This window comes from Lissotriton vulgaris, unplaced genomic scaffold, assembly GCF_964263255.1.
Source record: "Lissotriton vulgaris unplaced genomic scaffold, aLisVul1.2 SCAFFOLD_3357, whole genome shotgun sequence".
NCBI lineage: Eukaryota > Metazoa > Chordata > Amphibia > Caudata > Salamandridae > Lissotriton > Lissotriton vulgaris.
Window position 1 is genome coordinate 133843 of NW_028242230.1, and position 14925 is coordinate 148767.

The following is a 14925-nucleotide window of genomic DNA, read 5'->3' on the forward strand; positions in this document are numbered from 1 at the left end:
TAAGACAAACTTAAGACAGACTTAAGACAGACTTAAGACAAAACCCTATCTTAAGTCTGTCTTAAGCCTGTCTTAAGTTTGTCCTAAGTCAATCTAAGGACAAACTCCTAACTCTACTACTACTAAATGCCTTCTGTGAATACCAAAAGTAGTAAGTTGAGGATTTCGTCTTAAGTTAGTTTTGTGAATCGGGCCCAGTGAGAGACACATTTTTGGGTGTTCTAAAGCTGCTGTTATAAGTTAATTAATAGGCATGATGTTGGTTGTATAAATTACATTTTGTTTATTTTCTTCATTAACTTCTGTCATCCTATGGCTGTCATTCTGTCCCATTCCATGGCTGAAAAATTGTAGTCCTTCTTCTATTTCTCCAAAATGCCCCGTTTTTTGGTTCTCAAGGTGTGGTCACCCTAGATATTATGTCAATTAGGAATAAGCCAATGTAAACATGCTTTACGGGGAGCAAAGGCCCTTTATTCCTGGTTAGAGTTATAAAACCAGCAGAAGTATGATCCAGGTAATGGCGAAGAATCTGAGGTGACCAAACAGAAAAGGCAGATTTGGTGAATAGAATAATTTCCCAAAACTCAAGATCATTAACCTTAAAGTAAAAGATGAAAAAGAGTCAACAGGACGAGCTAAACAACAACATTGAATAGAATTATCAGATGTATTCACAGGTTGTACTGATATAAATCATGTGACAAGTCTTCATTAATGATTTTTACAGAAAAAAAAGCAGCAGAATTATCTTGCAAAATCAGACCTAAGCAAAGTTCAGTTTGGTTACAACCCAGTCCTCACTGTGCAGTCAGGATTCAAACTATTTGCTCTCCTTTTTAAGATCCTGGTCTAGACTTTTGATGACCTCCTCGATGTTGGAGGCCACCTCGCGCATGTTTTCTGCCATTTCTGATCTGGACCCTTTGTTGAGATGTGTGATTTCGTTGTATAGCTCTCTTAAGTTCTGGTAGAGGAAGAATGTCGTACTGGCTGACGTATATGCTGCCTGGGCGACCTGTATCACACTCGACGCCCGGCTCACTTTTGTTGATAGTGCAGTTTCTTCTTTGAGATCTCCACCTTTGATGGGTCGGGTGGCAGGATTCGGCATTTCCTTGGATGATCCAAAGAGCTTGTCTTTGGTTGATGTTATGAGGCCAGAATATGTTGCCACATTGATAACAAAGCTGACAAGTTGAGTTTTGAGGTCCACGTGGTTGCTCTTAATCTTAGGTGGTAGAAAGTGTGGAAATATGGTTTTTATTTCCATCAGTTTCTTATGCAAGATTGTGCCATGAAGTTCCTTTTCCTCCTCTAGAAACATGAATCTTTCCTGAATTTTGAGATACATGTCTGATATTTCCTTCAAATCCCGTTGACACAAGTCCAAGATTTCGTTTGCACGAATCACGCTCTTCGTTTCTTTTTCCTGTTCCTTTGACGAGGCAGTGGATTGGAAGTAACTGCCTATCAAGGAAATGGCTTCTCCAGCTAAGCTGGTCAGTGGCCAGGCCCCAATGAACATATCCAAGGCAAACCCCGTGGCGGATATGAGGCCGCCGCCAACCGCTACCCCGGCTCCAACGACTTTACCCTTAGTGACCTCTTGATGAACTTTGTCAATTTCATCTGCAATTAAACAGAGGCTGGCCGCATTCTTTGCCAAAGAAACTTTCTTTATAGACACAACACGATTGAAATCCTCCAGCTGATCACAAAGTGTTTCTACTTCTTTATACAACCTGGAAAAAATGAATCAATGGAAAAGGTTAATAAAAGTGTACAACCTGCAAACCACCACTAAAAATATAAAGGCATCATTTACACCCTAGAATCTTACATTGTGGGGTACCTCTCCTGCAATCGTTGAACAATCATAGAGGCTAATTTCCTTTCCTACATATATCCACAATAATCACGGATAAGGTTAACCTTGCAACGCGATATGCTTAAAAGAGAAATCCTTGTATATCTGTAGCAAGTCCTGCTTTAATACCAACTCTTAAACCAAAGGGGATGATAGACGGAGTGTTGAACAATGCACACATTTACCCCCAGTCAACTGATCTGGGTTTAATCCATCATCATTCTTTAGCTCACTCCGCTACCCCAGTTCAGACATGGCCATATGCAAATCAGTCTGACCCTGTGCCTCATGGGAACAGTCCAGCCCGAATTGCCAAGCCAGATCCTCCCTGGACCGGAAACAAGCATCCTGGGACCGGTTTCTGGCTAATCAGCCATCATCAGCCAGGCTTGCTTGAATCAAGTGGCAAATCGAGCAAGGGACTCACGACTGGGCATACCTTGCTAACTTAGGGCTCACAAAGCAAAACCAAAGGGGATGATGGACAGAGTGTTGAACAATGAAAGCACTCACCCCCAGTCAACTGATCTGGGTTTAATCCATCATCATTCTTTAACTCACTCCACCACCCCAGTTCAGAAGGGCGAACCAAGCAAAACCAAAGGAAACATGGCTCGACCCCCACTCCACATCTATCCTCGACATGGTCATTCCTCCAGGATATTCCAAGCTTAAGAAAGACAGAATCGATCAAATAGGAGGAGGCCTTGCCCTAATCTTTAAAGACAAACTTAAACTCACGCTGGTCCATCTCCAGGACCCATCCACCTTTGAATACCTCAGCGCTGATCTTTCTACTCCTGGTTCCCCTACTATTCATCTACATACCGTCTACCACCCCCTGGTAATTCTATCCCCTTTACTGAGGAGATGTCTGATCACATTATTCAAGCATCTCTCTAACTCCAGGAATCTCTTCCTTGGCGACTATAATATCCATTGGAATAAAAATGAAGACCCTGCAGTCATCCTCTTTAATGACACTATGGACGTTACTGACCTGACTCAACTTTGCCAATCCCCAACCCACTCTAAAAATGCCACCCTTGATGCTATTATGACTAGCAAGGATCTGGCCTCCCTCTCCAAGATCATTCCCGTGGACTAGTCAGATCACCACCTTATCCTCTTCACCATGAACAGCTCCACTACTCGCCCTACCTCAATCGGCAGTTTACCTATGAAACATACTCGTAATCTTCACCTTATTCCCCCTGGCAACTTGGAATCCTCAATTAAAACTCGATTACTTCTCCCCCCTCTCTCTCACAGCACTACTGACCTAACATATCATTACAATAATGCTATCGAAGCCCTTGACCAAATTGCCCCAACCAAACACAACAAAAAAACATCCCACCCAAATCCTGGTTCAATTCCCACCTAATACTGAAAGACGGGCCCTCAGGCAGTCAGAACGTGCTGCAGGAATCATCTCTCCTCTGCTAATTTGGTAGTCCTTTGTCATATAGCTACTTCTTTTCTATATACTGTGTTAAGTTAGCATGAGTTTATTAAATGTTTGCACGCCGTTTTCATTCTTGCTTCACTTTTGCACACAACACATAATTGTTGTTTTAGCTTTCAACCCAGAAGAGCTTCGTGATTTACTTGAGAAATAATATGTTATTGCACTGATATCAGTTTTGTTCTGCACTCTGTCTGCACAGCGAGTGCTGAAGGCTACTCGGATAACTTAACCCAGTGTTGTTGTAAGGTCTGATCTTCGCACCCCTATAGACATAACACACATGCTGCTGCCAAAATCTGTCTCTAGGCGAGTTTTATATTGTTGTGCTGAACGCACAAAAACACACTTGATGTGCTGTGCAGTGGAGAAGTGTGGCTCACTGGTTAGAGGAGGCATACCCTGAAGCAGTGGTCAGACCCGGGACCAGGGTTCAATTCCCGACGCGGCAGGGTCTTGAGCCCAATTGTCCACGGACTCGATAATTCTCGCTTCGGTGCCCACTCTAATCATGGGTTCACACTCTGCAACTCTGGGCATTAAGCTTGCTTAATCTCCACAACGGCCCCCCCACGGCGGGATGCCTGGCTTTCACCTAGGGGATGCCCAGTACGGGTTATCTCACAAGGAAAAGCCAGGATGGGTTCCCAATGCAAGCGCCGAGATGCCCTAGGGTAAGTAGAGCGCTATATAAGAACACACATACATACATACTTCGCATGCAGAGAGCTGGTGGAACATGATGTGATCCTTCTGCCACTGAGATTTTGAGGTATGGGCCCGCCCTGCTAAAACCCAAAAGAGACCTTCTTAGATATAAAATATTATGCTAAATAGGGAAGGGTGAGAATTAGGTATTGTAAATTCCTATTCATTACAGCATCTTAGTATGCTGTCACCATTCGCCTTCTATGGACTAGTGACTATGCTGATAACTTTGTTTTTTATAATATGTTTGCTAGTGTTATATAAGATACTGCGTTTGAGAACTCTGCATTAGTAAATAAATATTTCAAATATGCACGTGTCCTCATGTACTCCACGTTCTGGTTTTGAAATGATTATATAACGAAAGAGTGTTCAAGTGTTCCACAATACCTGAGGTATTTCAAGTTCATGTTCTGGTTTGTCTAAACATTGGGAGTTTGTTATGACCAATGAGATACTGTAGCTAGCTCGGTAAGGGGATTTTGGGTACTGTGGTGAGTTTTGGGCCATCCTAATTCACCGAGGTTCCAGGTCTCTATGCACAGTTCTGTAGGAGAACGGAATTCCCGCTACATGGCGCCCAAACGTTGTTGGCCTTATATCATGACACTCGAGTAGTTTATCATTCAATCCTTTACCCCTTCACTGATGTTTCCGGTAAACGGTGGTGTTGTAAAACCTACCTATTTTTGAAATAGGTCCTTTCAAGCTTGATTTTTACTAAAACGGTTTCCTTGAATTACTACCCAGTTGTACTACAAAGTTTACTTTGTTTTTTCTCCTTCTTGTGCTGTCATGGCCCAAGCCGTGGACATTCCGCAGCATAGTCGCATTGCGGTGCGTGATCATTTGCGGGCTTACAATGTTCCTGTTGAGGGCTTGGCTGTGATTATGGTGGTGAGTGCGGAACATGCTTACCCTTATGAACTCTTTTATTCGTGGGTGACATTTCCGGCGGTGGACGCAAATTCTGGCGTATTCCACTCATACACTCGCACGGTTGTACCTAATGAGTATACTCCGTACAGAGCACAGGAAGTACCTATTGATGTTTGGCAGCATGGAGTTTGGTTTGGTGGCGCCCTCCGCCATACTTTGACTGCTCCGATGTTAGGTCCTTTGTCCATTCCGGGCGCTAGTTGGCCTGTTTTGGCTGGATTTACTCCTCATCCTCTACACGGCAATTGTAATTTGGGTGAACTACGTCGACTACATGTAGTTGCGATTGCCGTGATCAGAGTATTAGTGCATTACATAGGCCGTAATCTTCCGGGTGGAGCCCCGGGGGTGTGGCGCTTCCGGCAGGGCAGAGTGGTTTAAAAATCAGTCCTGTCATGGTCAATGCCGTTATGGGCAAGAAGCCCCAAGAAAAGGATGATTTTCCTTTCTGGCTTGCCGAGAAATTTGACCAGCTGGAAGCTGTATTTCCTAATACGACTCCTGGTGAAAAACACCGGATTCTTACGCTTAGTTTGCCGAAGGATTTGGCCCCTGAGCTCGTTGACTGTGAGACTTGGGGTAAGACTTTTGCGGCGGTCTATGCTCGGTGCTACGGCACCCCATCTATGTCCGAGCTGTCTTCGGTCCTTAAACGTGTTCAGGATGATCACGGACCGGAATCTGCGGTCGAGTTGGGCAGGCGCTTGTGTGGCACCTTTGATGTGGTTTGTGATCTGATCCTTGCTAATGTCAAGGGGGATGCAGTGAACTTTCAGGTTGCTAACGCGTTAGCGGCGCTTCCCGAGGCTGAGAAACCCCGACAGTTAGCGAAGATTAATGTGGCGGCTTATAAAACCGTGGGTCGCAATGCTAAGGGTGTTAAGCCTTTTTCTGTTAAAGATAAAAAGCAGCCCCATGGGCCAACTTCGGAGACGGAAGTTCAGCCGAAGTCCAAAAAACAAAATTGGCCTAAAAAACAGAAACAGGGAAAGCAACCCCAACAACAACAGACACAAGTTTCTCGTCCTGCGTCTCCGTTACCTACGCAGTCGGAACGTGTTTATGACTTGCGCGACCATGCGACGATTAAGACTCCTGATCGTTTTCAGGCTTCTGACCAACGCTCTCCTCGTTCCTTTCAGGACTCATCGGCTCCGACGACCGGTCGTGGAGGGGGCGGCAGGGGTCGGGGTAGCCAGCAAGGACGTGACCAGCCCCGCCCAAGGAACGGTGCAGAAAAGCAGGAAGGCTCTACGCCTAGGAGACCACAGTTTGCCAAGAAGAAAGTCGCAGCCTTAACAGCGCATCGATATGCCCCAGATAGTGAGGACGCGGCTTCGGAATCTGACGTGGGCTCTGACCTTGCTGGACAGCGCGGCGGAGATTACCATAGTGAGAGAGGCGCTCCGTCCACTACTGAAGGTGACAGCGACTGATTCTTATGTTGTCATTGAAACAGCTGACACTAGAGTTGCTCCCCCTGATAGACTTTTTGAAATTGTCCTGTTAATTGAAGGTGACATACAACAAACCATTAAAGGGGTATTTTGGGAAAATCTTTCGTCTACATATGACATTTTGCTTTCGGAGGCTGACTGGCCCCCACCTTTTGTGCTAGCAGCTCCGCGAGGGGAGGAGGTGATCCTCCCCAGTTTCGCGAACACAGTCTCGAAAGAGGATGCCCTGCATTTTGCAGAAGAGTGGGCTCTAGATCTGGCACCGTCTGTATACCGCAATCAATGTGGTTAGGATAAATTGTCCCCGAGCCACGAGATTCCTTTACGGTCTCAGCCGCAGCCTCAACCTCAATATCCTATAAGACGAGAAGCGAAAGCTTCCGTCGCGGCAATCCTTGAACAATTAGAATATCAAGGTTTTGAAACGTGTGTGTCACCAATGAATAACCCTCTTTTTACTGTGAACAAGCCTGACGGTTCGTATCGTTTGGTTTTGGATTACCGGCATTTAAACTCGCATTGCCGTAACTGTGCAGTACAGAATACTCACGGCTCTGCTCTTGTGAATAGTCTTGTGCGTAAGCGGTTTAAGACCACGCTTGACATTTCAAATGGTTTCTATGCCCACCAATTGGATGCTCTGAGTTCCCAATGGACCAGCTTTACTTGCGGCGGTGTCAAAAAACACTTTCGGCGTTTACCTATGGGCTACAAGAATAGTCCTGGGATTTTTTCTGCCCGCATAGTCTCTCTTTTGGAGAAAATCGACCGGATGCTTGTTCGTATGTGGATGACAAATATCTCATAGACGACGAAATTTGGTAACATCTGTGTCGAGTAAACGGGATAATATGTACCTTTGCAAACTTAGGTTACAAATTCAACTTTGCAAAATCGCACATTGCAGAGTACACAGTGTTGTTTCTTGGCTACGAGCTTAACAATGAAGGAAAGGGATTGGCTCCTCACTTCCTGGAGAAATGCGCACAATTGCGCGCTCCGACTACACTGAAAAAATTACAATCTTTACTGGGCTTTTTGAATTTCGGGAGGACTTACATTCCGGAATATGCCCAGCGAATCAAGCCTTTGTATGCTTTGATACAACCATCTTTTTCCAAATCATGCTGGCTGCCTGAGCATTCGGCTATTCTGCAGTCTTTGCAGGCTGATCTGCTCGCTTCTAAATTCTTACTGACTCCTGATAATCAGACTCCAATTATATTGACCCCCAATCTAAAAACAATGCATCTTGGAGCGAATTTTGTCCAATATCTGAAACTGCTGTCCTCAACATCATCTCTAAACTCAAACCATCCTCTCATACCAAAGATCCCTTTTCCGCCTATTTGGTTCAGGAACTTAAACACATCATTGCCCCTATATGGACCAATATCCACAATTCCTCCTTTGCCACTGGTTGTGTTCCTGCATCCCATCAACTAGGTCAAATCTCCCCCATCCTCAAAAACACCTCCGCTGACCCTAATGACTTAAACAATTTGCGCCCTATCTCAAACCTTCCCTTCCTCTCCAAAGCCCTTGAAAAATGTGTCCTGTCTCAACTGGATAACCATATCATCTCCTTCAATCTCCTTGACGTTTTCCAATCTGGTTTTAGAAAAGGATGCAGCACCGAAACTGCTATGCTCAATATTACGGATGACATTCACCGCTCTTTGGACAAAGGCGAATCCTCCTTCCTAATCCTCGTTGACCTCTCTGCAGCCTTTGATACAGTCCACCATTCCACCCTTCTTAAAATTCTCAAAGACCACTACGGTTTTGAGGGCAATGTCCTCAAGTGGTTCACCTTATATCTCCAAAATAGAACCCAACAAATTAAGCTCAGTGATTGCCTCTCCAAACCTCAACCTGTCTCACTTGGTGTCCCACAAGGTTCTATCCTATCCCCAACCCTATTCAACCTCTTCATGGAACCCCTCACCCTTATTCTCAAACAAGCTAAAATCAGTTACCACCTCTATGCCGATGACACTCAACTATTTTATAAGATCAAATACCACAACAACATCTTACCTCTCAACGATACCCTGAATAAAGTCCAAGCCTGGTTCCATCTTAATCACCTCAAACTTAATCCTAAAAAACTGAAATCATCCTTTTCGCTCCCAAAAACAGCTCTCTGCCTATCTAACACTGGATCACAGATATCAAAGCACTCAACTGCTCTCTCTCCACCTCCAACTACGTCAAATCCCTTGGCATTAGCATCGACCAGATTCTTAATCTCATCCCTCACATAAAAAATTCGGTTAAAGGTGCTCTCTTCACTCTACACCACCTTAAAAAAATGAAACCCTTCATTTTAGCTGACGACTTAAAAATCATTGTACAATCTCTTGTCTTTTCAAAAATTGACTATGGCAACGCCACCCTTGCAGGCACCCCCATAGTCCAACTTGCTCCGATTAAATCTGTTCTCAACCTGGCGGCCAGGCTTATCTCTGACTGTAAGCGATTTGATCACATCTCTCCTGTCCTCAAAAACCTCAATTGGCTCCCAATAGAAGGAAGATCCACCTACAAGATTGCCTGTATCACTCACAAAGCCCTTCACCAAAACACCCCCTTGTACCTTTCCAACAAACTACAAAAAGCAGGGGGTTCCTGGTCTTTGAGGAGCACTAATGCCCTTGTCCTAATCCCCCCTCGGCTCACAAGTAAAAAGACTCAATCACGTGCATTCTCAGGCAATGCCCCTTCGATTTGGAACTCTCTTCCCAAAGATCTTCGTTGCAACCCCTCCTACCCTCTCTTCAAAATAAGCCTCAAGGTGCTTGTTCTCAACAAATATTGGGGTTCTTAATGTTACTGAATTTACTCTGTCCTTTTCTTTCTTTCTTTCCACTCCTCAACTCACCCCCTCTTACTTCCATTTCCTATATTCTCTCTCCTTCTCTACCTTCCTCTCTCTATCTAATTATTCAACTGTCCTCTTCTCCGATACTGATCTTTTAGTTACTTTTCCCTCTTTCTCTCGTTTGATTCAAATGCCTTATCCTATGTGAGTAAACTGCACTATGTTAATTTTGTTTCTTGATGTGTTAACCTATCTTGCAAAGCGCTCTGATACTCTTGGGTCCAGTAGCGCTATATAAAAACCTTTTAAATAAATAAAGAAATAAATAATGATGGACGGAGTGTTGAGAATGCAAGCACTCACCCCCAGTCAAATGATTCTGGGTTTAATCCATCATCATTCTTCAGCTCACTCCGCTACCCCAGTTCAGACATGGCCATATGCAAATCAGTCTGACCCTGTGCCTCATGGGAACACTCGAACAAGAACTGCCAAGCCATGTTTTCCCTGGACCGGAAAGAAGCATCCTAGGACTGGTTTCTGGCTAATAAGCCACCATCAGCCAAGCTAGCTTGAATCCAGTGGCAAAATGAGCAAGACACCCACGTCTGGGCATACCCTGCCAACTGAAGGCAAACAAAGCAAAACCAAAGGGTATGATGGACGGAGTGTTGAACAATGCAAGCACTCACTCACAGTCAACTGATCTGGGTTTAATCCATCATCATTGTTTAGCTCACTCTGCCACCCCAGTTCAGACATGGCCATATGCAAATCAGTCTGACCCTGTGCCTCATGGGTCAGACTGATTTGCGGTGACATGCGGACAGACATGCGGTGGTTACGCCTATTCTTAAAAAGCCTGGTTTAGATTCTCTTAAGTCAGAGAACTACCGGCCGATATCGCTTCTCCCGTGGCTGACGAAAATAGCGGAGGCACATGTGAATAGAGTCCTCTCTGACCATCTTTTGCGGGCAAATATTCTTGATCCTACGTAGAATGGGTTCTGTGCTGATCACAGCACGGAGACAGCCCTTCTATTCATGGTAGAACATCTCCGCTTGGTGTTAGACTCGGGTAAAACAGCGGCGCTTGTTTTATTAGATCTTAGCGCCGCCTTTGACACCGTCTCTCACAAAATCCTTCTCCAGCGCTTGGATGAGGCGGGTATCTCAGGGACTGCCCTCCAATGGTTCCGCTCTTTTCTTGCCGATCGATCCTTTTGCGTAGCTATTCCACCCCATCAGTCCAAATTCCATCCGCTGGACTAGGGGGTCCCGCAGGGATCCTCGCTGAGCCCCACGTTATTCAATCTGAATGTGAAGCCGCTGGCTGAGGTCGTCAGGCAGTGGGGCTTGACCATGGTCTCATACGCTGACGACACTCAGCTGGCGGTCACGCTCAGCGGGGACTCTGACCTGGATGCCCCTAGGTTCCAGAATGGGCCGAGGTCCCTTGCCAGCTGGATGAATTCCAACTATCTCCAGCTGAACGCAAAAAAACAGAGATAATGATCATTGGCAGGAAATCGGAACTGTGGGTGACATATGGTGGCCACCGGAGCTGGGGCCTACCCCGACTCCGGTAATTGAGACAAAAAATCTCGGAGTGTGGCTAGATACCGCCCTTAGTTTTGTCTCCCATACCAATAGAACTGCTGCCAGTTGTTTTGGCATCCTGCGAGGACTAAGACCAGCATTGACATTTTTTGATGCTCCTACCGGCAGCTGGTCCTGCAGGCGACAGTGATCTCTAGGCTTGATTACGCAAGCTCTCTCTTGGTAGGGGTGAATCAAGCCGAAATTGAACGTCTGCAGCGTGTCCAGAATGTGGCAGCCAGAGCTGTGGTGGGTCTGCCCAGGTTTTGCTCCGCTGCCAATACTCTACGTTCCCTCCTTTGGCTTCCAGTCAAGCAGAGGATTCAATTTAAAGTACTTTGCCTGTCCTACAAAATCCTTAAGGGCCTCTCGGCCCCGATTCTCACGAATCTTTTGAAGCCTTATGTTCCTGCCCGTTCGTTGAGATCTCTAGGTCAGGACCTAGCAGTGGTCCCTCGGTTTAAACTTAGCCGAGCTGGAGGCCGCTCATTTCGAGTACGGGCTGCTGCCCTGTGAAACTCCCTTCCTTTAAAGATACGTGCGTCTGATAATCTCTTTTTATTTCGTAGGGCCATCAAGACTTTTTTATTTCCCTGAGTCCGTTCCCTTTTAGCTCATTATCTCCTTAGTTGTGTTGTGTTGGCTACCTTGTCAAGCGCCGGGACGCTCCTTCGCTGGAGCAGCTGTGCGCTGAATAAATTTTCATAACATAACATAACATAACATGGGAACAGTTCAGCCCGAACTCCCAAGCCATGTCTTCCCAGAACCAGAAACAAGCATCCTGGGACCGGTTTCTGGCTAATCAGCCGTTATCAGCCAGGCTAGCTTGAATCCAGTGGCAAAGTGAGCAAGGGACCCACGTCTGGGCATACCATGCCAACTTAGGGCGAACAAAGGAAAACCAAAGGGGATGATGGACGGACTGTTGAACAATGCAAGCACTCACCCCCAAGTCAACTGATATGGGTTTAATCCAACACCATTCTTTAGCTCACTCCGCCACCCCAGTTCAGAAGTGATCATATGCAAATCAGTCTGACCCTGTGCCTCATGGGAACAGTCCAGCCCGAACTGCCAAGCCATGTCTTCCCTGGACTGGAAACAAGCATTCTGGGACCGGTTCCTGGCTAATCAGCCGACATCAGCCAGGCTAGCTTGAATTCAGTGGCAAAGTGAGCAAGGGACCCACGTCTGGGCATACCCTCCCAACTGAGGGCGAACGAAGCAAAACCGAAGGTGATGATGGATGGAGTGTTGAGAATGCAAGCATTCACCCCCAGTCAACTGATCTGGGTTTAATCCATCATCATTCTTTAGCTCACTCCGCCACCCTAGTTCAGACATGGCCATATGCAAATCAGTCTGACCCTCTGCCTCATGGGAATAATATAGATTGAACTGCCAAGCCATGTTTTCCCTGGACTGGAAACAAGCATCCTGGGACCGGTTTCTAGCTAATCAGCCATCATCAGCCAGGCTAGTTTGAATCTTGTGGCAAAGTGAGCACGTGACCCACGTCTGGGCATACCGTGCCAACTTAGGGGGAACAAAGCAAAACCAAAGGGGATGATGGACGGAGTGTTGAACAATGCAAGCACTCACCCCCAGTCAACTGATCTGGGTTTAATTCATCACGGTTCTTTAGCCCACTCTGTCACCCCAGTTCAGACATGGCCGTATGCAAATCAGTCTGAACCTGTGCCTCATGGGAACAGTCCAGCCTGAACTGCCAAGCCATGTCTTCAATGGACCGGAAACAAGCATCCTGGGACCTGTTTCTGGCTAATTAGCCATCATCAGCCAGGCTAGCTTGAATCCAGTGGCAAAGTGAGCAAGGGACTCACGTCTGGGCATACCTTGCCAAATTAGGGCGAACAAAGTAAATCCAAAGGGGATAATGGACGGAGTGTTGAACAATGCAAGCACTCACACCCAGTCAACTGATCTGGGTTTAATCCATCATCATTCTTTAGCTCACTTCGCAACCCCAGTTCAGACATGGCCATATGCAAATCAGTCTGACCCTGTGCCTCATGGGAACAGTCCAGCCCGAACTGCCAAGCCATGTCTTCCCTGGACCAGAAACAAGCATCCTGGGACTGGTCTCTGGCTAATCAGCCGTCATCAGCCAGGTTAACTTGAATCCAGTGGCAAAGTGAGCAAGGGACCCACGTCTGGGCATAACCTGCCAACTTAGGGCGAACAAAGCAAAACCAAAAGGGGATGATGGACGGAGTGTTGAACAATGCAACCACTCACCCCCAGTCAACTGATCTGGGTTTAATCCATTATCATTCTTTAGCTCACTCCGCCACCCCAGTTCAGACATGGCCATATGCAAATTAGTCTGACCCTGTGCCTCATGGGAACAGTCCAGCACGAACTGCCGAGCCATGTATAGGAGAGTAGGGTCTGCTTACTATGGTTACCCCCACTTTTTGCTGTGATTCACTGGTTTTTTGACTTTAGTCTGGCTGTGGCCCTGCTAATAAGGACAACAGCCTACCTGTTCTCTCTCTAAATTGTAACCATATACTTTAAGTACATACCATATTTGGTATTGGGTCACCTTTAAGCATAGGCCAAAAATCCATTCCGCTCGCGAAATTTGTGGATTTTCTGCAATTTCGCGATCCGCGAATCTCGCGAAATTGCCGCAAATTCGCAAAATCGCTTGCGAGCGGATTTTATTTTTTTGATGGCCAGCTCACTCAAGGGACCAAAGTTACCGGCACACACGGTCACTGGAGGCAAATCTTCTGGCCCTTTACGCAGCTGCAGTATAGGAAAAGCACTATACATTTACCCAACGAGGTAGCACTTACTGATTAGCCAGTAGAAAGTACTCCAATTGAGTAGAGGTATTGCACAAAATGGTAGCATCTTCGTGGATAACTCTGCAGGGCAGGATTCATTCTGGCATGAGCCTCCTGTCACAAAAATTAAACCTCAAATGGAAGCACTTACAGATATAGCAGGTGCCCGAGTTGAAGCTCAAATTCAGTAACGTTTTAATCAGCCCAAAACATTAGTGAGCATGGTCGAGGCTGGGCAAGTGTGCTTTAACCCCATATCTGCCATCAAAAATTAGCTGTAATACTCGAGGGAGGTCTTTGAATCCATGGGTTTCTCGAGCGCAATCCCCGTGTAGTTCCTGTGACCAGGAGGCTGCTTTCTCCTCACCTTCTGCCCTGCTCGCTCTATGACCATTTATACACAAGAGGCATGTGAACACGCATAGAAGCCCCGCACCACACACTAGCGGTATCAAACATCTTCCCGCCCTTTTCCAACTATGATGCACAGCTCACTCAAGGGACCTCAGTGCCTTTTGGCGCGGTGGCAAAGTTACAGGCACACATGGTCAGTGGAGACAAATCATCTGGCCCTTTATGCAGCTGTAGTGTAGGAAAAGCACTATACATTTACCCAACGAGGTAGCACTTACTGGATTAGCCAGTAGAAATGACTCCAGTGCAAATCGCAAAAAAATCCGCAAGTTTGAAAGAAAATCCGAAAAGTCATGGATTTGTTTGCGATTTTGCGTGAATTTGCGGACTGCAGATCCTCAAAATTCGCCCATACTTAGTCACCTTTGTGAGTCCCTGTATAGTGTACCATATGTACCCAGGGCTTAGGGGCATCCAAGGCCTACCAGGGGCTGCAGCATGTATTATGCCACCCCTGGCTGGCCCTCCAAACTGACACGACAGGTCTGCAATTGAAACCTGGGTAAGGTGGTGTAATCACCCGTTACTTAGATATAGTATCCCTATATCTATATACTAGCAGCCCGCCCTGACCTTGTCCGGGTGCTTTCAGGCATCCTCCTACCCCCGCCTGCCCTGACATTGCCCAGCAGCCCGTGCCCCCGCCCGCCCCGTCCCCCGCCTGCCGCCTGACCCTCGCCTGGAGGTGTTAGTCCCCGTCCCCCTCCTGCCCCGACCCCCGCCTGCCAAGACATTGCCTTTAGTAACTCCCCGTCCCCCGCCTGGGCTGACACCCGCCTGCTTACCTCATTCTCCGCTCCTGAGTTGACAGGTCCTTGCCGCTCTGC

The 14925-nt window shown here is 46.6% G+C and overlaps 1 protein-coding gene across 1 annotated transcript in view; it reads right to left on the reverse strand.

Annotated features, from left to right (window-relative positions):
- Positions 1–261: 261 nt before the first annotated feature.
- The window catches only part of LOC147669017 (uncharacterized), a 65957-nt gene continuing 51293 nt past the window's right edge, over positions 262–14925 (reverse strand). The window contains exon 3 of the mRNA XM_086948281.1: positions 262–1745. Coding sequence (XP_086804407.1) covers positions 824–1745 — 922 coding nt within the window. The 3' untranslated portion in view covers positions 262–823. The remainder of the gene's footprint in view (positions 1746–14925) is intronic.